The sequence below is a fragment of the Aquarana catesbeiana genome, linkage group LG01 (genome assembly GCF_042186555.1).
Source record: "Aquarana catesbeiana isolate 2022-GZ linkage group LG01, ASM4218655v1, whole genome shotgun sequence".
NCBI classification, from domain to species: domain Eukaryota; kingdom Metazoa; phylum Chordata; class Amphibia; order Anura; family Ranidae; genus Aquarana; species Aquarana catesbeiana.
In genome coordinates, this window is record NC_133324.1 from 821,679,589 (window position 1) to 821,702,416 (window position 22,828).

The 22,828-nt window shown below is 41.6% G+C and overlaps 1 protein-coding gene across 1 annotated transcript in view; it reads left to right on the forward strand.

Moving 5' to 3' along the window:
• The window catches only part of CHIC2 (cysteine rich hydrophobic domain 2), a 51,451-nt gene that overhangs the window by 21,646 nt on the left and 6,977 nt on the right, over positions 1-22,828 (forward strand). The window contains exons 2-3 of the mRNA XM_073608440.1: positions 11,362-11,416; positions 11,499-11,654. Coding sequence (XP_073464541.1) covers positions 11,362-11,416; positions 11,499-11,654 — 211 coding nt within the window. The remainder of the gene's footprint in view (positions 1-11,361; positions 11,417-11,498; positions 11,655-22,828) is intronic.

The window sequence follows — 22,828 nt, forward strand, 5'->3', positions numbered from 1 at the left end:
TCAGGCAGGGAGAGGAGAGAGCCGGCTGGTCACGTGAGCACAGAGCGGCACTCTGAAAACAGTTATAAACGGCATATTTTCTTTTATAAAACAGACAGGAGCAAATATTATTGGGAAACTAAGAGGATTATGTGAAGTTATCAGTGTGGGTTAACAACCACTTTAAATATCTCTCTATCCATCACATTCCCGCAAGGCAATAATAAGGTTGCAGGGTCCCTTAAATCCTCCTGTAGTAGTAACGACAGGTTCCCTTCACATCCACAGAAATTAACTCCACAGCTTACTGGCTCCACGAAATTTTCTAATACATCACCAGCATTAGAGTAAACACAACTTTCCGGTTTATGGCTCCAGAGTGGAAGCGACTTGGCTCTGCACTACGCGTTACACCACTAACCCATGTGGCTTCTTCAGGATCAGAAGAATCAAATTTGGTATTTATTATCACTTACAGTGTTTGTTTTGTGTATTGTGTAGCGCAAAACTATATTTTGTTATAGTTATATATTTTGATGTGGGAACATTAAAGTTTTTCGCAGCAACTCAGTTACTTACTGTTTAATATAGGCACTGATTTGTGGCACACAGAATTCTATATTCCTTTATTTGCTTTTTTAATACCTTCCCTTTTTCTGGAGTGATGTGGAGCTTCTAAACACAGATATTTTAAAGCTGAGCTCCAGCCTAATCTTCAGGCTCGCACAATTGTGCAGGTTCATCTTATGTACTGAAATTGCTTACTTGGATTTCACTGAACACTGTGGGTTTCTCACCTTGTGCATTAGAAGCTGCAGCAAGTTGGAACCTACTGTATTCTCTGGCTGGTGGATTTCCAGAATCACCTAGACCTTTCCTCCCCAACCTACCATCTATGGCCTGCCTATTTCATTAATTGGATCATAGCTCTTTTAAACATAGAGGCTTAGTTGGGCTATACATGCGATTTTTCTTTTCTTCAACCATGGGTTGATCGACTTCAGTACAGCCAGCCTGCCCATAGATGGATCGAAAACAGATGGTTCCTACTAAACAGCCAAATTTCAATCCATCTATGGCTAGCCCTAGAATCATATGTGGTCATTAGAGTGTTTTGCATGCAAACACAGCAGTCTGTTTTTCAAGATGGGCTGGGTTACTCTTAAAACTTTCTTTGACAAGGTGACCATCAGATAAAAGGAACAGCTGCCTGATCGCTTCCACAGACCCCCGGGGACATTAATTGCCCCCCCCCCCCCCCCATATGTCTCCTGAGCTGCAGACCTGCTAGCAGCTGGTATGGCAGGTACTGCCAGATAGAGGCGAGGGAAGTTAGTGAATGTCCATTCGCTGATCTCCGCTACCCAGTAAGAATGTCACATCACACACACACGCGCACGTAAACATACATATTGGGGCACCTATGTACAAAAAGGTCAGTTGTGCTGCACATGCTAGAGTGAGAGCAGCAATTCTAGGGCCATTGTTCATGGGGTACTTTAGACTGATGATCTGTAGGTGTTATATATAGAAAATTTAGGTTACCGAAGTTTGTTGCTGCTTCACGGTAGAACTGCACAATTAATTGTTAAAAAATCGTGATCTCGACTCACCCCCTCTGACATCTCTCCTGCTGAGTTTGCCGATTCTTTCATATAAACAAGTGCAGAGATTATATACTCACTCAGCTGTCAAAAGAAAACATCTGGGCAGACTGACAACTTTATAACTTGAAACATTGTAACTAAGCTTCCTTCTTAGATCAAAGGGATAGAACTTCTGTGTAAATAAATAATCTGGGTAGTCTGCCAAGTTTTCAACAACCTGTAAATGTAGGAAGTGTAACCACTTAAAGTCTAAATCTTTTTCTGACACTCCTTTCTTAAGTTAAAATCAATATTTTTTGCTAGAAAATTACTTGGAACCCCCAAACATATATTTATTTTAGCAGAGACCCTAGGGAATAAAATGGCAATTGCTGCAATATTTTATGTTACACTCTATTTACCCAGCGGTCTTTCAAATGCAATTTTTTTTTTGGGGTGGGAGGAATACACTTCAATGAATAAAAAAAAAAAAACGAAACAGTAAAGTTAGCCCAATTTTTTTTTTTTTTGTTTTAATGTGAAAGATGATGTTGCGCCACAAGAATCGTGAGAGAATCGTGATCTATCTTCTAAGCAAAAAAATCGTGATTCTCGGGCACACGCAATTTTAGGGCTGAAAAAACTAATCGATTATGAAAATAGTTGTAATCGGACAGCCAATTAGTTGGCCTGCATACAGAATGCATTATTTGTTTACATATCAGGAAATACAGCGCAGCACACATACAGCTCAATACACCATCTGTACATGTCAGTAAGTGCCTGAGAACTTGTGAATGTGTGAGGAGCAATGCCTCATGGAACATGTAGTCCTGGGCAGGAAGTGAGTGGGTCTAAAGGCAGAAGTTTTTTTTTTTTACCTTGCTATAGGGGCACACTATACTATAATTTGCAGCTTGCTATTGGGGCACTCTGAAGGCAGGAGGAGCCAGAAGCATCAGTGGGGGACCCCAGAAGAGAATAATCGGGGCTGCTCTGTGCAAAACCATGACACAGAGCAGGTAAGTATAACATGTTTGTTGTTTTTTAAAAAAAATTACTTTAAAGACTGTGCAGGGAAGATCAGCATCTGAACCCAGAGAAGGTGGAGGCTGAAAGACTGGAGGTAATGGAAGGCATTACACTTACATTTCAAGTAAACTTTTACATGGAGGCAAGCCACAATATGTGGGAGCAGGGCACATTACAGGAGGGTAGGGTACATTATGTGGGAGCAGGGCACATTTCAAGGAGGCAGGGCATATTACATGAGGGCAGAGCACATGGGAACAGGGTACATTACAAGGAGGCAGGACACATTATGTGGGAGCAGGGCACATTACATGCGCCCCAGTGTGAAAGGGGTCTAAATAATCTGCAGTGATCTGAGTCTGATGATATTTACCAGATTCAACCCCTAATAGTATATACAGTATATCTCTTCTGTCTGTCATTCTCAGAGTGGATTAGAGATTTTGCTCCCTAACCATATAGTTGCTTATTTATATTTACCACTGCATATAGATTTTTAAGAATGAATTGCCTTTTTTTAAACTTTACATATTAAAATTATACACACCACACAATTATGAAAATAGTCATTAGTTGCAGCCCTACATAATTTTAAGACTTGACGGGTACCTATTTACTTAGTGCAACCTCAACAAAAATCAACCACAGTTGGGTAATATAACTTTAGTATATTTGTTACTGAAATGTTGCACTTCATAAAACCTTGCACTTGATATTGTGTGACTTAAAACTTAGCACCCAGGGTCTCTGCTTTTGGAAAATGTGTATTTAAGTACCCTTCAGGCCTAAAGTGTGTGTTTTTTAATTTTTTTTTCTGCTTACATTAAAAAAACAAAAAAGACCAAGGCAAAACCAGCCTCGGGAGTGAAAGGGTTAAAGTTTATCTATATCCAAAACTATTGTTTTCTGTTTTGGATAGAATAGGGAAGGGTTGAAACCCCTGTCAGGTTTTACTGCTACCTAGGCCTCTTTTAGGGTCCTTTCACACTGGGGCGGTTTGCAGGCGTTATTGCGCTAATAATAGCGCCTGCAAACCGACCCGAAAGTGCCGCTGCTTTGATTCCAGTGTGAAAGCTCTGAGGGCTTTCACACTGGAGCGGTGCAGGACGGTAAAAAAAGTCCTGCTAGCAGCATCTTCGGAGTGGTGAAGGCGCAGAGTGTATAGCACTCCTTTACCGCTCCTGCCCATTGAAATCAATGGGACGGCACGGCTATACCGCCGGCAACGGGCCTCTGCAGAGGCGCTTTATGGTGGTTTTTAACCCTTTCTCGGCCGCTAGCGGGGGGTACAATAGCGGCGCTTTACCGCCGACGCCGCCCCGCCTCAGTGTGAAAGGGCCCCTAGGCTTAATGTACATGGGACATTATACAGCCTCCCCTGAATGCTTTTTTCTGCTTTCCAAATATTGCTTCTAAACCCAACTGCCTATAAACGACCCTGTTCCAGGGCAGCTGAAAAAAAAATGCCCAACTGCTCCAAAACGTCCGTTTACCAGCAGCAGTATACATAAAGCTTTAGGCTTCATGTAAACAGGACTTTTTTACAAGCTCTCCCGAATGATTTAACTTGACAGATAGTAACCCACGTTTAAAACGTCCATTTTGGCACATTTGCATGCTGTGTTTTGCCGCATTTGCGTTTAGAAGCATTAAAAAAAGGGAAAAAAAAAAAGTTTTTTTTTCTTTTTCTTTTTTTTTTTTTTCCAAAATAGCCAAAAATGAAAAAACGCCTGTAAACGAAACACGGCTAAATGTTTAGCTGCATTTATAAGCATTTGGCGCTTCAAATGCCTCTAAACTCGGCTTCTGAACCCTTTTTTTTTTTTTTTTCGTTGCAAAAGAAGCCTCTAAACTCAGCTGCCTAGAAAGGACTATAAACAACTCTGTGTACATGTACTGATAAGATAACATAGAGGAGAGTTCAGGAGCAGTTGAAAAAAATGCCCAACTGCTCCTAAATGTCCGTTTACCAGCAGTAGTGTACATGAGGCCTTAGAGAGATTTTCCCCTGGCTTTTTTTTCTGTTTTCAATTTTTCTTTTTATAATTGTTTTAGAAAATTAATAATCAGAGGCGTCGCTAGGGGGTGGCTATTGGGGCTATAGCCCCGAGTCTCTTGCCACAAGGTCCCTGTCTAACCAGCGGGCTGCCGCCGTGGCTACGGTGGGCAGGCTGGCTGCATGAGAGAGGCAGAGGAGAGGAGAGAAGCGAGCGGGCAGACGAGCAGAGATGACATCATCTCTCTCCAACCTCTCCACATTAGTGCTCTTCACAGCCGGGCCTCTTCAATGTGGGAGCGAGGTGCAGAGAGATGACATCTCTCACTGCCCGCCACACATCAGTGCTCTTCCGCCCTCACAGCGCAGTGGAGTAGAGGTCACGTGCTTCCTGTCATTGGTGGAGCTCCACTCTGCAGCCAGACCCCCTTGCTTCAATGTCGGAGGTGCGGCGGGGAGCAGCGAGATGATATCATCTCTCACTGCCCGCCCCACATCACCGCTCTCCTGCCCTCACTAAATGGACCAGTGCTGCCAGCCTGTCACCAATGCAGCGACAATGCACATTTGGTGGCGCTGGCATGGCTACTTACAATCCACATCTGGTGCCAGGTGATGTGGCAAGTGACAACCCACATCTTGTGGCAAGTGACAATCTGCAAATGGCAGGTGACGTGGCAAGTGACGATCCACATCTGGTGGCAGGTGACAGTGCCAAGTGACAATCCACTACTGGTGGCAGTTGACATGGCAAGTGACAATCCACATCTAGTGGCAGGTGACGGTGGCAAGTAAGCTGCATCTGGTGACAGGCGACGGTGGCAAGTGACACGCTGCATCTGGTGGCAGGAGATGTGGCAAGTGACACGCCCAGGGCTCCCACTGATTCTGCATTATGGTGAATTGAACCACTTGTGCCCCCCGTGCCCCCCCCCCGCGGGAATGCAAAAAGGTTGATGAACGCTGCTATGGGCTCTAGCCCCAGATCTTTTGCAGACCTAGCAACGCCCCTGTATACAATTACATACATATTTATTATTCATATTATAAAATCAGGTATAGTCTTATTTCTTTAATCCAGGTTTACCATATCCCATAGGATTTTCTGGCTTTTATATTAATCCAATTATCTGGTAATAATTACATATATCAACTTACACTCTCTTAGCTACATTCGTCCTAAAACATTTAAACTATAACCGGGGGGGAAGAAAAAGGTGTACGGTAATCCTTATAGATACTGTAGTAAACTTTTCGAGGTCCGAAACTCTTCCCATTGTTGCCATATTTTTTGAGTTTGATTAATTAAGTTCTCCTCAAACCCAATCCCTTCCTCCATAGATTGTATTTCGCTCATCTCGCATGCCCGTTCTTCTATTGTATAGCCTTTTGCTTTTTGCCAATTTCGGGCTGTTATTGTCCTAGCAGCTGTTATCATATGGCGAAGGATATCTGCCCCAATGGATTTCATGGATCCTGGGATAATAGATAATAGTGCACTACCACTATTTGGTTGCAACTCCAGTCCTGCTACCAACTGATAAATTCCAAATATTTTGAGCCAGAAATCCTTCGCCATTGGACATTTTTATACCATATGTGTATCATTTGTTCCTTTTTCTTTAACCACTTCAATACCGGGCACTTTTGCCCCTTTCCTTCCCAGGCCAATTTCCAGCTTTCAGCGCTCTTGCTCATTCATTGAGAATAGCGCGGTCATGCAACTTTGTACCCAAATGAAATTTTTATCATTTTGTTCACACACGTAGAGCTTTCTTTTGGTGGTATTTATTCACAAATCTTTTTATTTTTTTATTTTTTTTTTTTTTTTTTAGCAAAAAAAGAGCGGGGAAAAAAAAAAAATTCTGCTTTAAAAGAAATCAAATAAAATCTAATTTTGTCATAAATTTAAGCCAAAATGTATTCTGCTACATGTCTTTGATAAAAAAAACCATCCCGTTAAGTGTAGAATAATTGGTTTGTGTGATCACGGACATGTGTGCAGATGATCATTGGGACATATGATTTTACTGTTACATATGTGGAGGACAGGTGTTTTTCTGTGTAGGGACATGTGTGTAGGGACAGTGTTTTGGGGACATTGTGTGTTTACATTGTGTGGGGACACTGGGCCGGTGATCAGTGTGTAAACAGCTCATACTCACTGATCACTGGCTGGCTTCAGCAATCCGCTCTCCTCTTCCCACTGACCTCTTCCATGAGACGAGAGCTGATCTCCTAGCAATCAGTTCTCTATTTACACCACATGACAGCTGTGATTGGACACAGTTGTCATGTGATCAGGAGGGCCAATCACAGAGCCCTCCTGCCGATTGGAGATGCGCCGTGTCCGGATGACACGAGTGCATCGGGATTACGCTGCTGCACAGGCGCGTGCAGCAGCATAATCCCGATGCACTCGTGTCATCTGATCCCCCTTTGTCTGAGGGACGTTCCTGAACGTCCGTTTAGAAAGAGGAAGCGCCCACCCGACCGTAAATGTGCAGTGGCCCGGGTGGGAGGTGGTTAAGACATCTATTTTTTTTTTTTTTTTTTTTTTCTGGGCACATCGTTTACTAGACAGGAAGTGAGGGGAAGTATGCAGCAGGGAAACGGACAACGATAAAAAGCTTACAGAGCTTCTAGCATTCGCTTACCCAACGTAGACTTTTTTTTTTCTTTCTATTTTTCTTCTAGTTATGTGTAGAGCAGGGAAGAATTAGACCTCCTGTCAGCCTCTTCTTTGGAGAGATTTCTTCAAATCTTAAGGCCTGATTCACACCTATATATTTTTAGTGCTTTTTGCAGATTTGCATTGCAGTCCATTTTAACATGGTTTCCTATGGAACACATTCTGTAGTGCAAATTTGCAACAATCACTAAAAATGCATAGGTGTGAATCGGGCCTTAAATGGTTGCCCAAGTACAGGAAGTGTTAGAGGAATTTCCCCAACAGCAACACAGACAGAAAAAAGGCTTTGGCTGTCGATGCACTTTAGGCAAGCATGTTGTGCAAATTAACCACTTCCCGACCGCCGCACGACTATATACGTCCTAAGTTTGAACGGGGATATCGTTGTTATGGCAGCAGCTAGCTGCCATAACCCCGGTATCCCCGTTTTCGTGCGGCGGCCGGCTTTCAGATAAAAGTGGTCCCTGCGGCGGATTCGCCGCGAGATCACTTTTATCGGTGGCGGGAGAGGGGCCCCCCCCTCCCGCCGCGATCCGGTGCCCTCCGCCGCTTACCGGAGCCGTCGGTAGCGGCGGAGGCGATCGCGTCCTCTGCCGTTGTGTGTCAGGAGATGAGTGAGGCCAAGATGGCGCTCACTCGTCTCCAAGATACTGCTGGGCGGAAGCGACGTCAAAACGTCACTTCCGTCCACGCCTCTTAAAGGCATATTTTTTCAAATGTCATTTTTCTAAATTACTTTTTTTTTTTTTTTTTTTATTGCATTTTAGTGTAAATATGAGATCTGAGGTCTTTTTGACCCCAGATCTCATATTTAAGAGGTCCTGCCATGCTTTTTTCTATTACAAGGGATGTTTACATTCCTTGTAATAGGAATAAAAGTGACACAGTTTTTTTTTTTTTTTTTTTTTTTTAAACAGTGTAAAAATAAATAAAATATTTTAAAATAAATAATAAAAATAAAAAAAAAAATTTTTAAAACCCCCCTGTCCCGACGAGCTCGCGCGCAGAAGCGAACGCATACGCGAGTAGCACCCGCATATGAAAACGGTGGTCAAACCACACATGTGAGGTATCGCAGCGACCGGTAGAGTGAGAGCAATAATTCTAGCCCTAGACCTCCTCTGTAGCGCAAAATATGCAACCTGTAGAATTTTTTAAATGTCGCCTATGGAGATTTTTGAGGGTAAAAGTTTGACGCCATTCCACGAGCGGGCGCAATTTTCAAGCATGACATGTTGGGTATCAATTTACTTGGCGTAACATTATATTTCACAATATTAAAAAAAATTGGGATAACTTTACTGTTGTTTTATTTTTTTTATTCAAAAAAGTGAATTTTTTCCAAAAAAAGTGCGCTTATAAGACCGCTGCGCAAATACGGTGCAAAAAAAAGTATTGCAATGACCGCCATTGTATTCTCTAGGGCAGTGTTTCTCAACTCCAGTCCTCAAGGCGCCCCAACAGGTCATGTTTTCAGGCTCTCCATTATTTTGCACAGGTGATTTGATCAGTTTCACTGCTTTGGTAATTACCCCAGCCGTTTCATCTGAGGGAAATCCTGAAAACATGACCTGTTGGGGCGCCTTGAGGACTGGAGTTGAGAAACACTGCTCTAGGGTGTTAGAAGAAAAACCATATATAATGTTTGGGGGTTCTAAGTAATTTTCTAGCAGAAAAACCTGTTTTAAACATGTAAACACCTAAAATCCAAAACGAGGCTGGTCCTTAAGTGGTTAAAGCCTGGAAATGTCAAAATATTTAAAAAACTTACTTATGTAATGCATGGAACAAAATGCACTAAATGTGTGTTGTGCTATGCGAGATGGCAACATTTCCCAAGCTAGTAATAACTACATCTAGCCATTTATAGCACAACAATATGGTTCTATACTTTATGTTCTGATTAAAGTGGATGTAAAACCTCTTACATGCCCAGTGAAGTGAATAGCCTCAGATGATACACAGATGAAACAAATCCTCCTACATTAGTTTTGCTTGTTTATCTGCAGTCTTTTTTTCAGCCATTCAAAAGTGCAGAATTGTGATAAAATCCTTCATCTGTTAGTATCACAGAGGAGGGGGTGGGGAGCTGAAGTTAGAGCCGGTTCACACTAGGACGACTTGTCAGGCGACTTAGCCGCCTGACAAGTAGTGTCCCGTTCTGTACAATGGAACCGTTCTAACTGGAGCGATGCAAGTCGCTCCGACTTAGAAAAAGGTTCCTGTACTACTTTGGGGGCGACTTGCATTGACTTCTATATAGAAGTCGTTTTGCAAGTCGCCGCTGCAGTCACGCTGCAAGTCGTGCTGCCTCAGTGTGAACCGACTCTTAGTGTGTGAGAGCTGATTGGAGGAAAGACACAAACCCCCTTTCAGACACGGCACAGGACTGAAGGAAGGATACAGAGCTGTGTGCTTATCTGTCACAAGTTTTATCTTGTGTGGGGAAATCCTCTTAGAAGTGACACGTGCTGATAACAGAGGAATGAAGCACCAGAGAGAAACAACACAGTTCACGCCTGAGCGATTTTCTGCTTGTAGCTCTAAAACGCTTAAGCCAAATACCATTAATTTCAATGGCCCTTGTTCACATCTAAGCATTCTGTCACTGAAGTAAAATGCCTGTCGCTCAAAAAAGTACATGAGCTTTTTATTGGCAGATTACAAAAGTTTTTGGCCCCACAGACTTCAATAGAAACACCTGACTTGAGCATTTGATATATAGTGTATATATTTTATATATATATTTTTTCTTCATAGGCCCTTTAGAATAAAATGGTGGGTGTTGCAATTTTTTATGTCTCTTGGTATTTTCATGAATTAAAAAAAAAAAAATTAGCACAATTTTTTTGTATAATGTGAAAGATGTTACACCAAGTAAATAGATACCAAACATGTAATGCTTTAAAATTGCGTCTGCCTCTGGAATGGTTGCAAACTACGGTTCTTAAAATTATCCATAGGTGACGCTTTAAACGTCCTAGCATGTTACCAGTTTAGAGTTGCACAAGAGGTCTGGTGCTAGAATTATTGTTCTCACTCTAACGTTTGCGACAATACTTCATGTGTGGTGTGATCACCGTTTACATATATGTGTAGAGCCGCCATGTGTTCGCATTTTGCATGTAGGAGCTAATGTATGCATTTGCGCGTAAGCATGATGGGATGGGGGCGCTTTAAATCATTTATTTTATACACAATTGTTTTTACTTTTTTTTTTTTTGTACTAACTTTATTGCTATCGCAAGGGATGAATAACGTCCCTTGTGACAGCATGGGCTGTGACAGGTCCTCTTTATGGAGAGATTTGGACAGAGATCAGATCGATCCGATCGGCTGGTTCCCTGGTCACTGGTGGCCAGGTAAACAAAGGGGAGGAACCGGAAGTGACAAACTACTCGTCGCTCCCAGTTTCCAGGGTTACAGAGAGAGGGAAATGACATCTGTTCCTCTCGCTCTGTACAGGGCAGCCATCGCCACATCGCTCCCAGCCTCCGCGGTGGGATCGATGAGCCCGGGAGGGGGGGTGGTACCCCATTCCGCCACCCGCAGAAGTGATCAAGTGACTAATTAGCCACTCAGATCACTTCTTCAAGAAAAAGAATCGGTGCCTGAAAATGATACCGGAACGCTACCTGTAAGTGCAGGCATCATCCCGTTAAAACCACTGAAACCTGAGGACATACAGGTACGTACCTTGGAAGTAAGTGGTTTTAAAGAGGTTGTCTTTATCTGGAATATTTTTTTTACCTGTGTAAGTTGAAGTTGCTTGTTTAATTAGATACTGTTTTCCACAGACAGCAATGTTTGAGGGTATGCTTTACAGCCTTATTTATTTTTTTCTTTACCCTTTGGGCATATTTCCACCTCTTTCTTATACGACTGTCACAAGTAACAAAAGATGAGGGGATACCCTTCTAATGGAGTCATAGACAGCAGGTTTTAAAAATAATTTGTTCTGGCTGGAGCTGCGTTGTGAGGAAAATTGGTATTAAACATATTTCCATATGCGCTGGCCTTGTTGCGCGACTTCAACTTTATTAACACGAATAACACTACCTTATTTTCTCTTATAGATTTGGTCTTAGCAACAAATTTGAAGCAGAGTTTCCATCCTCTTTAACTGGCAAGGTATGGATGCAGTGAATACATTTTCTTGATGTTGATTAATTCAGGTATAATGCTCTAATGACAATTTGTTTTATACACCTAGGTAGCCCCAGAGGAATTTAAATCCAGCATTAACAGAGTCAACAGTTGTCTTAAGAAGAACCTTCCAATTAATGTTCGCTGGCTGCTGTGTGGATGTCTTTGTTGTTGTTGCACATTAGGATGCAGCATGTGGCCAGTTGTGTGTCTTAGTAAAAGAGTAAGTTGACAATAGTTTTTTTTTTTTTTCTTTTTGTGTGTCATACCAAGTACTCTTTTTTTAAAAATGAGTTCACACTGGCTTAAGAACAGGCGTTTGAGAGGAGTTTGGCAGGCTTTAAAAATGCCCCTCAAACTCCTATGCACGCGATTTAATAGCCCCCACATTGTGCTGTTCACATTACAAAAGCATGAAGCGTTAGCGTCGCTTCGCTTCAAAATTAAAGCTTCATGTCGAGAAGCTTTTCAATGCCTCCCATTCGAGTCTATATGGTAACGCTCCGCAAATGCTTGGCAGGCAGTTTTGGTGCGGTTGCAGAGCATTAAAATCTGTCACTTTCCTTTTGTGGAGCAGTTTTAATGCTTCTCAAACTCTACGAAACTGCGTTTAGGGAGCGTTTTATTGATTGTAAAACACCAAATTCTAAAGCTCATTGATGCCTGTCTGACGCCCATCCATACAAAAAAGTAGACTTGCTAGGTTAGTAACAGCAGATAGTTCAATCAAGCCACTTCTGCTCAGGATGCAGAAAATGGCTGAGGAGCACTTAGCAGTCTGTAAGTCAGATCTCAACTTTAAAGTGTTACTAAACCCAGAACCCTGAATTCACTATATCTAGTCTCCCACAGTACACAGAGCATGGAAATGCAATCCTTTTAGTAAATCTAAACTGCTAAATAACTTTTCTCATTAGCAGTATATAGACTCCTATCAGTTCCTGGTAAAGCTTGTAGGAGGAGTTTTCATACTGCACTGAGCTGTCCTATCAGGATCCCTGATCCTCTGTCTGGACAGTGCTGATTGGCCCTGTGCTGATCACATGCACTCTCCCAAGAAAAAAAATTCACTAGCAATACACACCAAACTGAGCATGTGCAGCCAGACTCCAAAGGCTCTGTCTTATCCAGACATGTTCTGGAGTCAGTGGAAGAAGAGGAGGATCTGCACATACAAGTTCAAGCAGCCTTTTTACACAACACAGAGGATTGACCCCTTAGGTTCCACAGTGAGTATAACAATCATGCTTTACTGCATATACAACCTGATTTTACTGTTTGGTGACACTTTAAATAGGCCATTTAGCTCTTAACTTGTATTGCAGAGCCCCTTCTATAATGTCATTCCCTCCAACGTTTTGGCTGACTTTTTTTTTTTTTAGTTGTCTGCATTCAAATGAAGCACAATACTACATTGTTAGGGGTTCTCTGGTTCCTAGACTAGGTTGTCTAGATACATTAATCTTCATCTTTCTCATGGATGAAGGAGTGTGGCTGTTGTTAATTGGAGCACTGTGCTGTGGTTTATTGTATTGGACTGCTTCAGACCCAGGCCACTGCGTTGTGTGTGAGCAGCAGTTCGACTTTCCAGCCTGCTGGTTGTTTAAGCCTTTGCTGCAGCACATGGCTTGTAAAAAGCAAAAACTAAGAATCCTCTTTTTTTAATATGTATGCTGCCTGACCTGCATTGAATGTTTTACTGTAAATGGTTTATTTGGCTTTTTAGTTACCTGACAAACTTTTTAAAATTTAAAACCAACCATATTACAAATTGCATGCATTTAGTACTTGCCTTTCCTTTCCTCTACTGATTCTTGCTCTGCTGCTACAGGAGAAATACCCAAAAATTATGGGTACGCACGACACTTTGGGGTTTATTTACTAAAGCTGGAGAGTGCAAAATCAGGCTCACTTCTGCATAGAAAACAATCAGCTTCTGGGTTTTATTGCCATAGCATAGCTTAAGCCGAGGTTAGAAGCTGATTGGCTACCATGCACAGCTGCACCAGACTGAGTGCACCAGTTTTAATCATCCCTTTTGCCTCCTTACAATTCTGTGTCCAGTGACTAGACAGCCAGTTACCAGGCCTGAGTACTGTTGAAAGTGCAGGAAACTTGCAAAGCCCTATGTAACTTGACTTCCTCATAAAGTTAATACTTTAAAGGATTTCTGAGGGCTGTGGCAGTCATTTGGGTGATGGATAATGTAATCACTGACTGCTTATTGTCTGCAGTAAAGCAGACTTGGTACTTTGCTTAGAATGGGCTGATAGGTTTGCTTTAAAGTGGATGTAAACCCTCATATACCCAGTGAAGTGCCTCAGAGGTTTCATCTCTGTATCATATCTCCCTACATAAGTTTTATTTGTATATCTGCTGTCTTTAGCTTTCTACACTGTTTAGAAAGCGGCAGTGCACATGGTGTTAGAATTTTCTCTTCCTGTTCCAGCACTGGGTGTGGAGTCTTGGCATACACTGTGTCACCTGATTGGAGGAAAGGCACCCCCCCTCCACAGAGGAAGGAAGAGACTTGCAGAGCTGTGCTGTAAATAGACCAGCTCTCTGCTAATCTATCTCTGTACACCTACCCCGACACAAATTTCCAGCTGCTTTTACAGAAATTATCATAACAGGAATGGAGCAGCAGAAAGACATGGGACTTAGGGCTTTGTGGAGAGATAAGTAAACGCTACAGATATGTGCCCAGGTCAGATTTCATGAATGGCGTTTACATCCACTTTAAACACATTTGTCCATCACTAGTAAAAGCATAGGGTCACCAATTTGGCTTTCAATTTAATTTGGAAAAGCAATTGTATAATGCTAGCTATTTTTTCCCCAATGATTTTGATAGGAAAGGTTAAAACTACAGTCACATTTGTCAACCGAAATAGATTGGTAATGTGGATCATCTGCACTGGTGACAGCTGTCTGAGGGAATTTCCTCCACTTTGGGAAGATTCCACTTCACTTCCTAGAAGTTAAAGTAGAAATATGTGGTGCAGGCTTTCATTTTAAGTGCATCTGTACAGTGCAGTCTTCTCAAAGTGCCCCTGTAAAGTCCCACAAATACCAGTTGATCCTGTCACTGAAGTCCATGTCATGCAGCTTCCTGTGATGGGTTGCAAATTACGCTGAACTGCTGAATTCAGAGCAGAATTGCCACTTACATGTAGGCCGTGTCTGCACTACAGTGGGATTGGAAGATGTTGCAGGAGACATTGCTATTAGTATTGTTACTGTTAATTGATGAGCCTGTAGCTTGCCAGTCAGTACTTAGCCACACTTAGTTCTGCCCACTGCTTTCTAAATTGATAGCACTTCCTCTGTTGCTGAAACCCTCCCACTGGGAGCTGCAGTGTTTGGGAAGGGAAGCAAGTGAGACAAATGAAGGAAGATTTGGCTCTATTGAAGGGAGGTAAAGGAGGTTTTTGTTTTTACTTTTGAGGCTTATGCATCACACGTTAACTGGATTTGGGACTTGTTTAGAATTTACAACAGGGGGCCTGTACTTTAGGCTACATTCACACCTAAGCAGAGTGTATTTTTAAGTGATTTGCCATTTTTTTTTAATAGTGCAATTTTGTCAAGTGTGTGTACCCATTTGGAGTGTCTTTCATGTGTATAAGTGTTTTGTAAGCTTCAAGCGTTTTTCTCTTGCCCAGTGAAAGTTTTTAGAATCCTTTATGATGTCAGCTGTTGGCATCTCCCTTGTATCTGCTAGCTTTTTGTGTGTGTTGTAGCAGAGAAACGATTGGAAAAACACTTGTGAAATGTGCATAAGCGTTTGTGTCGCACTTCTTCCTGCAACTGGGGACACACTACAAGCAACAGAGCTGAACTGAAGAAGAACTGAGTGTAATATTGGATCTGAGTGAAGTAAAGGGACTCGCTCCCCTCTACACAGTAATCTCATAGGGAAACATGCACGGCTAAGGATGGTAATCACAGGCTGTGTGCTGAAGTTCCCCTCGGTCCCTTGGAGTCAGCCTGTCAGAAATTGCTCATGCAGATAGTGCGATTTCTGTTTGCAGTTCCTCTACTAAGTGCTTTGTATTTAGGCAAGTACACTTCATCGAGGGATATGCTTTGTTCATTATGGGTTCACAGTAGATGCAAATTGGATGCTGGTTTCCCCCATATGACAGGAGATTGTGACCGGCTCTATGGAGCCGGTTCACATATCTCCGTTGCGCCTTGCACAGGAGTCATGTACATCTTTTGTCTCTGTTTCAGGGCCAAATTCAGGCAAAAATTTGGCTCCGATTCATCCCTGAAAGGGAGAACAGGAACACACCGGACCCCTGCTGCATCTTGCAGCAATGTGTACCCAGCCTAAAGGAAAGCTGCCCAGTAGGACAAAGAAGGCAAAAAAAAGTTGGGCTTTAACCATTCTGAACAAACCCACATTGGGCTCTAGATCTACTTTAAATAGTGGATACAACAGGATAATGAACTGTCGGAGGGCTTTGAGTTTGTGCCAGTGGCAATCATATGAAACTCTTCTGAGGTCTTTCAAAATTTATTGACCAGTGCATCTGACCTGCCGTTGACACAACTACTAAGATTCGATTCGCTGATCCCCGCTGAGCAGGCGGATGACAGGTCCGTCTCCGCTCGATGTGCAGGGCCAGATCTGTCAGAGCCCCGCTCTCCTCTGAGGGATCGGATGAAAATGGACTGCCTGTCCGTTTTTCTCATCTGATCCGCCAGACAGATGGAAAATAGGATTTCTATCTGTCTGGATTTGGCGGATCGGATGTCAGCGGACATGTCACCGCTGACATCCATCGCTCACAGGTGGACCTGAACGTTCCGCATGTGTGAAAGAGCCCTAACAGTTTAGCATTTTTCCTAGATTTCATGTGAGACTAAAAAACATTTCTGCTGCCTTGAATTATGTTTGGTTCAATCAAGCTGCATTATATAATGAAACCACCTTCATGACACTTGTGTTGACAACTTGACATTGAGGCCTTTTTTTGTTCTGTTTGTAAATAATTAACTCAACACTATCCACTTATGTCATATAGTGTGAATCCCCTACAGGCAAAATGCTATGCCTGGCTTATCTGTGTGATCAAACTGGATTTAGGCAGGTTATTGGTTAACAAATAATGTAGCTAATCAGAGTCGCCGTACTTGTGAGTTATTTATCCATTTCCTGTATATGTCATTCTATTGTTTACATATGGCATGTTTCACATTTACTGGCTCTACAATTAAGCCCCAATAGGGATGCATTGCATTAGTGGGAGGATGTGGGTTAAGTGTCTGTCAATGCTGACAGAAAAAAAAGTTTCAGTATGCAAGGGGGATCGGTGGGGTGTGTGTGTGTGTGTGTGTGTGTGTGTGTGTGTCTGCTACTTTCATATATATCAATCAGCCATAACTTTAGGACCACCAACCTAATATTAATTACGTCCCCCTTTTGCCGCCAAAACGGCTGTGATCTGGTGAAGCTTGGTCGCGTGTCCTGTTCCTTACACCTAGTATGGATGCCAAACTGTCACTGACAGCTCCTGGTCTCGAACGGGCTCATGATCACTGTGATGGCCAATCACAATGGTCAATAGGTTTAAAAACCCTTACCTGTATTTTCTTCTGTGTAAGGAAAAAAAATATGTTGTATGTAAAAAATATATAAAGAAAGTTAGTTAGAACAGCCAGTTGGAAAGACGTCTCTATTGGCGTAGATGGGAAAATCTGTGTATGGCCAGCTTTTAGTACCCCTGTGCTTAGGATAAAAAAAGCAACATGTGCATTGTTGTTTCAAAACTCCACTATGTGTCCAAACCGCAAATAAATGTACATACATGTGGTATCCCATTGCATGTCAGGAGTAGAAAAATATATTTTGGAATGTATTTTGGTGGTGGGCCATGGTACTAGCAAGAAAAAAATTTATTTTTCTACTATTTTAGGCAAAAAAAGGTCATATTTTTTAACATTTACCACCAAATGAAGACTCATTTTGTCTTGTTCAGTTTTACTACCACACTAATTTACTAAAACTAGAGAGTGTAAAACCTGGTGCAGCTCTGCATAGAAACTTATCAGTTTCCAGGGTTGTTTTTTATTTTATTTTATTTTTTTTTTTTCAAAGCCTAGTGGTTGTTAACCCACTTTGACTACTTCATATAATCCTCTGTGCTAATGACAAAAAAAATGCAGCCTTTACCATATTCCACAGTGCCTCCCGGCAATCACGTGACCAGCTGACTCTCTCCGTCTGACAGCTGTAGCGGGCGGGGCCGAGATTGCCCCACTGACGCCAGTCAGGATGAGAAGAGGAAAGGAGAGAAAGCTGGCCAGTCACGTGGTCCTCGGGAGACTCTGTGAAATATGGTAAAGAAGGCATTTTTTTAAAATAAAACAGACAGGAGCACCTCTCACTAGGAAACAAGGAGGATTATATAGGACAATAAAAGTAATTTTAGCAAGAGGAGGACAGGAAACTGACCACGGTGTCCAGGCTCAGCAACTATGACATACCGTGGTCAGCTTACAGAGGAGAAGGCATAGCCAGACAGGATCAGCCAGGTTTTTTAGGTGATGCAGGGGGGCAAATTACACAGCACAGGTACTGTGCTGCATATCATGCTTTTAAAGGAACAGGATCCTTTTTTGGATTAAACGCTTTAAGGCTTCTTTCAGACTGAGTGGAATTCGTCAAAGCGGGTCCGCATTCTTAACGGGGGTCTCTCTGCTAATCCCCGCTGAGCAGCGGATGACAGGTCTCCTAAGCAGGCACAGCCTGCTGTTCTCTATGGGGTGGTCAAATGGAAACAGACTGCCTGTCCATTTCCAACAGACTGTCATCCGATCAGCCAGTCTCTTTTTAGAGGCAAGGATCAGATCAGATGCCAGCGAGGACACATGTCTACTGACATCTGCCGCTCCATAGAAAACAATGGATGGTCTGATCGAATCTGCCTAAAAAGCAGACCCGATTGGTCCGCAGAAGTGAAAGGGACCTTACTGAACAAGCTGAAGTTAGAAGCTGATTGGCTACCATGCAACAGCTACACCAGAATTTGCACTCTCCAGTCTTAGTAAATCAACCCCTCAGAGTTCCAAGACTAGGTTCAGACGTTATTTGTTTTTACCTTTTGTCATAAATAGGGTAATAGTGTTCGCTTCTGCACGCGAGCGCGGCAGGACCGGGCGCGTTTAAAAATGTATTAATTTTTTTCCTTATTTATTTTACCTTTTTTTATTTTTTAATTTTACACAGTTCTTTTAAAAAAAATTGTGTCAATTTTATTCCTATTACAAGGAATGTAACTATCCATTGTAATAGAAAAAAAAAGCATGACAGGACCTCTTAAATATGAGATCGGGGTCAAAAAGACCTCAATCTCATATTTACACTAAAATGAAATAAAAAAATGTTGCTTTTAAGAGCTTTGGGCGGAAGTGACATTTTGACGTCACTTCCGCCCTGCAATGGTATGGAGAAGGTTGGGGGCCATCTTCCCCTCACTCATCTCCATACCTAATGGGAGACAGGACGTGATCGCCTCTGCCGGTGGCTCCGGTAAGCGGCGGAGGGCACCGGAGCGTAGTGGGACGGGGCCCTCTCCCACCGCTGATAAGTGATCTTGCAGCGAATCCGCCGCAGAGACCACTTTTATCTGAAAGCGGACTGCCCGCTGAAGAAGAGGTTACCGGTGTTATGGCAGCTAGCTGCTGCCATAACAACGATGTCCCTCTTCAAACAGCCAACGTATAACGACGACGGGCGGTCCGTAAGTGGTTAAAAATCTATACAATAAGCAAAATGTAAACAAAAAATCTATTAAGTGCTGGAGGGTGTAGTTCATTTCCGAATGACCACAGTGTGATAATTATGCTGGATCTTTTGGGCCAAGTAGTCAATGTAGCCTGCCAGACAAGCCACAGAAGGTTTTTTTTTTTTTTCCCTTCGTTTTTGTTTTGTTTTTTTTTTGCATTACTTTTAATATTATAATGTTTAGAAATTGATTCAAGCTTGGGGTGCAAACCAAATTTTATTTTCCAGCCTATTCATTTTTTTTCACCCTTTTCACCCTTTTCGATTTTTCAATTGGTTGGGCTAATTGATAAATTCTTTAGTATAACTAGTTTTTCCCATGTTTTTTCACCCTTCAGTTTTTTGGAGCATGTTGCTGGTCTATATTGACATCATTCATTTCACATTATAGCAGCATAAATTAAAGTCTTCTAAAACCGATCCATGCAGTTACGCTAGAGGACCCAGCTTTACTTTTGTAGTTGTGACAGTTAATGTGCCATTGTTGTGAGCTAAAAATATTACTCTCCAATCAAGTGTCCCATTCTGGTTTTGTGCTCTGTCACCTGCCTTTCGCTGGGAACCCGTAATATGTCAAGTGCGCTGATTAATTGGGCTGCACGTGCAGGAGCTTTCTACTTTCACCTGTCACAGCTGAGAAAAATGAAATGCATAATAATGCCACTTGATCCCAAGCTCTTACCATAGAAGTATACATTCATGATGTAAAAAGAAAATAGATGGGCATAGTTTTACACAATTGAATCAGCATATGTCTGTTTTTGTTTTTTTGCTTTTTATAAATTAAGTGTTTCATTTTGTGTGTAAAGGGGGAAAAAAAAAAGTATTTTGAGGCTATAAAGGTTTAATATATTATGGTTTTCGTGAATGCAAATATTGACAATGACTATAGACATTTGCGTTGGTACCATTTAGATATCCTAAGCTTTGCCTTCATTTTGATGTATTACAATAGAGTGCCTTGTGTGTTCCCAAGGTATTTAATTGTAATTGCTCATCTCAAAATCGTGACATTTTATGGAAAAAAATAGACAAAAAAAAAAAGAAACTCTGGAAAATGTTGAGGCAAATGTGGTATATCCTTATAATGCTGTAAGCAGGTATAGCTAAAAGTAGCATTTTTAGATTTAGATATCTTAATCCCTTGCCATTGATTTAGCAGCGGGTGGGCAGGCAGATGCCTGTTCAGTGCAGAACCTATTGCTGTCTTACACCATTGATAGAGTAGCCTTTCAGAGTCAATGAGCTTCTGTCAATATAAGCTTGTCAACGCTACAACTTCATAGACTCGAGAGGCGGTTTAAGGGGTCAGCCCTTTTCAGGTTTGCTGTGATGCAAATGAACTGCAATGCTTAAACAACTATTGGAATTTTTATGTCTGCCCCTTGTTCGTTTTTTTTTTTTTTTTTTTTTTTTTCTCACCCCTTTTTTTTTTTTTTTTTTTTGTTTCCTCCCTTCACAAAGTCATTGACGAGACTTTCGGTGCTTTCTAAATTGGAAGTTGCATTGTGCTAAAGACCCAGTACAGATTTACGGAGGGCTGAAAGCAGTTAGATCATGTTCTTTTCATGGTGCGATTAGAATCAAATCGATTTCCCTACAGCCTTCAGCATTCAGATGGCAATTTGAACAAAGCTTGGGGCTAGACAAGGGACAAAACGACTGAACTGAATGTTAATTACACTCCACAGCCTTATTTTCTTTTGATTTGGAGCTGACTGGCAACTAAATTAACACAAAGTGTGACCATAACTGCAGCCCCATTTTCATTTAAAAGGAACGCAGCCTCTAAAAAGGCGATCTTTACAAAAAAACAAGCAGGGTCCGCTGATCTTTGTCAGCTCAGGGCACTGTTTCACATTGCAGAAACGCACAGATAATGAATGTAATAAATTTAAAAAGTGACACTTGCGTCTAAAGTAAACTATTAGGTTCCCACTCAAACAGAATGTCTCCCGAGAGCCCATGAGTCCTGTTTGGTTATTCGTTTCAATTGAACACTAATTGGTAATCAAGATGATTATGTTTTTAGTACATGCTAGTAGTAATTATCTGATGGACTTAATTGCATTTTTAAGTCTGCCAGTGGAATATAAAAATTAACTTGTTGATTTGGAGATCTTGCAAATTTTTCTGGCTCTGATAGCTGTAAGACTTAACATAAGAATGGTTTGTTGGAGCTGCTGTGGTGCACTACACTGTCGTTTCTCATCCCTAACTGCAGCTGCGCTTTGCTGCTTGATAAACAGGGGACTGAGCTGTCAATTTGCACCTGCAGTTGTCTTCCGCTTCTAACACCTGGCATCATGATTTATCTGCTCTGGTCTCAGAATTATCTGCTAGATCAGAGACTTTGATTTTCTTGTATTGCAGCTGAACAGTTTTTTTTATGCTTTAAAAGGTGCAGTTTCACTCCTAAAACACTCAATCTAAATTATTTTATTATGAGCTCAAGTCATATTAGGGCAATTGGCTGCAAATTGAATAGAGTATAACCGTGTAATGCAATATACTTTATTTAACATCAAAATGTTTTCATAAAGCTAGTGATTTTCAACACATATCAGCAAAGGCGATCTTCCCTTGGAAACAAAGCATTTAGATAAGGGAGTTGAACAAGACTCGTGGCCACACATTAAAATTAGAAAAGAGGTTTAACCTTAAACTACTTGGAGGGTTCTTTACTGTAAGAGCGTCAAGGATGTGGAATTCCCTTCCACATGCGGTGGTCTCAGCAGGGGGCATTGAAAGTTTCAAGAAACTATTAGATAAGCACCTGAACGACCGCAACATACAGGGATATACACTAATACTAACATATAATCACACACACAGGTTGGACTTGATGGACTTGTGTCTTTTTTCAACCTCGCCTACTATGTAACTATGTAAGATACTGTATTCATTGGTATAAAATGTTAGTATTAAAAGTGTAGTACTCAATGATGGTAATATTTTGAATTGTCCTGTGAGTAAAGAGTAACGCTGAAGGATCTGGATTGCATGCAGATTCTAACCTGGGTTTCAATATAATGAAAAGAAGAATCGCTTAACTTAACTGTACTGGTAAGCATCACATATTTGAAAATGAGTTTCTTGGCTATTCCACTCATGCTGTGATGCTTTCTAGTTTTGATCCAGTTAGTATGCCTTGATCATATGTTTCATACAATAAAGCTATGCACAGCATGGAGACTTTTTTTCATTCAATGGAATCTGATCATTTAACAAATAAAAAAAATAGTTAAATTGTCCCATGCACTCGTGATTCAAAGTGTTCTCCAGAGTCAGGGAAAGCAATATAGCTGTTTGACGCTATAATTTGACCTTGAGGTGTTAGCAAGGTGTCGTCTTTGCTTAAAACCACTATCTTCAACCTTTTCAACACAGCGGAACCCTTGAAATAAACTTTCAGTCTTAAGGAACCCCCGCTAAAAATTACTATATCTACAACTCATTCATTAGTGTGATGGTCAGTGGGAAAAATTACCCCCTTATACATAGCTTAAAAGAGTGATGGTGTCAGTGGGAACCTTTTTTGGGAAGCAAAAATTAATTGTTCAAGGAACCCCTAGCAACCTTTAGCGGAACCCTAGTTGAGA